The 1,290-nt window shown below is 59.7% G+C and overlaps 1 protein-coding gene across 1 annotated transcript in view; it reads left to right on the top strand.

Annotated features, from left to right (window-relative positions):
• Window positions 1-673: 673 nt before the first annotated feature.
• LOC104509526 (twinfilin-2) overlaps window positions 674-1,290 on the top strand; it is a gene marked incomplete at both ends in the record, with an annotated part of 2,083 nt that continues 1,466 nt past the window's right edge. Inside the window, one exon of the mRNA XM_010151493.1 lies at window positions 674-852. Within this exon, the coding sequence (XP_010149795.1) occupies window positions 674-852 (179 nt within the window). The remainder of the gene's footprint in view (window positions 853-1,290) is intronic.

The raw sequence follows: 1,290 nt of genomic DNA, 5'->3' as shown, positions 1-1,290 counted from the left end.
TGCCCGGCTCGCAGGGTGCTCAGCCCCACCACCGCTTGCGTAGCAGCTGAAAAACACACCCGCCAGATACTTGAGACCCTACCACGTGTGTGAAATATGTAGGTCACTTCCAGAGGCTGGGGCTCTCCTGGCAGCATGGTCCCTCCCCAGGCTGGGGTCTCTGGGACATCCCCTGGTCCCCATGGACCCCTGCTTCGGGTATCAGCTCAGATTTTTACCTTTTGAGGTTACAGGGAATCCAATGAGAGCAGCTTTAGCTTTTCATCCTGGCTTTTGCTATGGGATCTTTATTTTCTTGCAGCACCCCAAATCTAAGTGGTTCCTGATATCCATGGTGAGGTATGCTAGTGCCCCTAGAGCTTGTCCAGGTGGGATTTCCCCGCTGAGCAAGTGGGGATAGCTGGGGATTACAGGGCCTGGAGGGAGCAGAGCGGAAGGAGGCCGGAGAGGAGACCTTGGTGCTGAGGAGTGCAGGAGAGGGTTGACAGGAGGCAGTGGGATGCTGGCATCCATGGCATCACCTCTGGGGGTGTACACTCCTGCACATGGCTTGATATCACCATTTGTTTTTCTACAGGACAACGTTGCTGGTGCTGGGGGGGAGCCGCTACACAGTCCTGCAAAGTGAGCCTTGTCTTCATCTAACACAACCCTTCCTGCCTCCTCCTTCCAGAACAGCTCGTGCTGGGAGCCCACAAAGAGCTGTCCCGGCGCTGGGATGCCGACTACGACGCCTTCGTGCTGCCTTTGCTGGACGAGCAGCAGCCGTGCTACGTGCTGTACCGCCTGGACAGCCAGAACGCCCAGGGCTACGAGTGGCTCTTCATCTCCTGGTCCCCCGACAGCTCCCCGGTGAGCACCGCGGCGGGCTGGGACACCCCGGTGTGCTCTGGAGGGGGGGCAGATGCTGTCCTGGTTGATGATGTCCTGGGGCTGAGAAGGAGCGGTCACATCCTCCATCACCATGCCCGGGTTATGAAGAAGCAGGGACCGTTTGGGGGATGGGGGAGTTTTTTAAGACAGAATAAGATACACTGGGCTGTATCTCTCCTCTTTGCAGTGCTGAGTGAGGAGGTGGAGGGACCGGGATGTAGGGAGGGGAGCGGGCCACGGGGCCGGGATGGAGACATCCCACCACGGCTCTGGCCAAAAGCATTGCTGGGGAGGGCGGGCGCTGGCACGGACTCTCCTGGCCCTGCTGTGCTCGAGGGCTGGCGCAGGGCGGCTGCTGGCTCATCTCCGGGCCCCGCTCCAAAATCAGCCTTAAAAAGGGCCAGGCAGGCTGGGTTC

This window comes from Eurypyga helias, unplaced genomic scaffold (assembly GCF_000690775.1).
Source record: "Eurypyga helias isolate BGI_N326 unplaced genomic scaffold, ASM69077v1 scaffold18745, whole genome shotgun sequence".
In the NCBI taxonomy this organism is placed as follows: Eukaryota; Metazoa; Chordata; class Aves; order Eurypygiformes; family Eurypygidae; genus Eurypyga; species Eurypyga helias.
The sequence above is the reverse complement of the archived record's forward strand: the minus strand, read 5'-3'. Positions and strand labels throughout refer to the sequence as shown.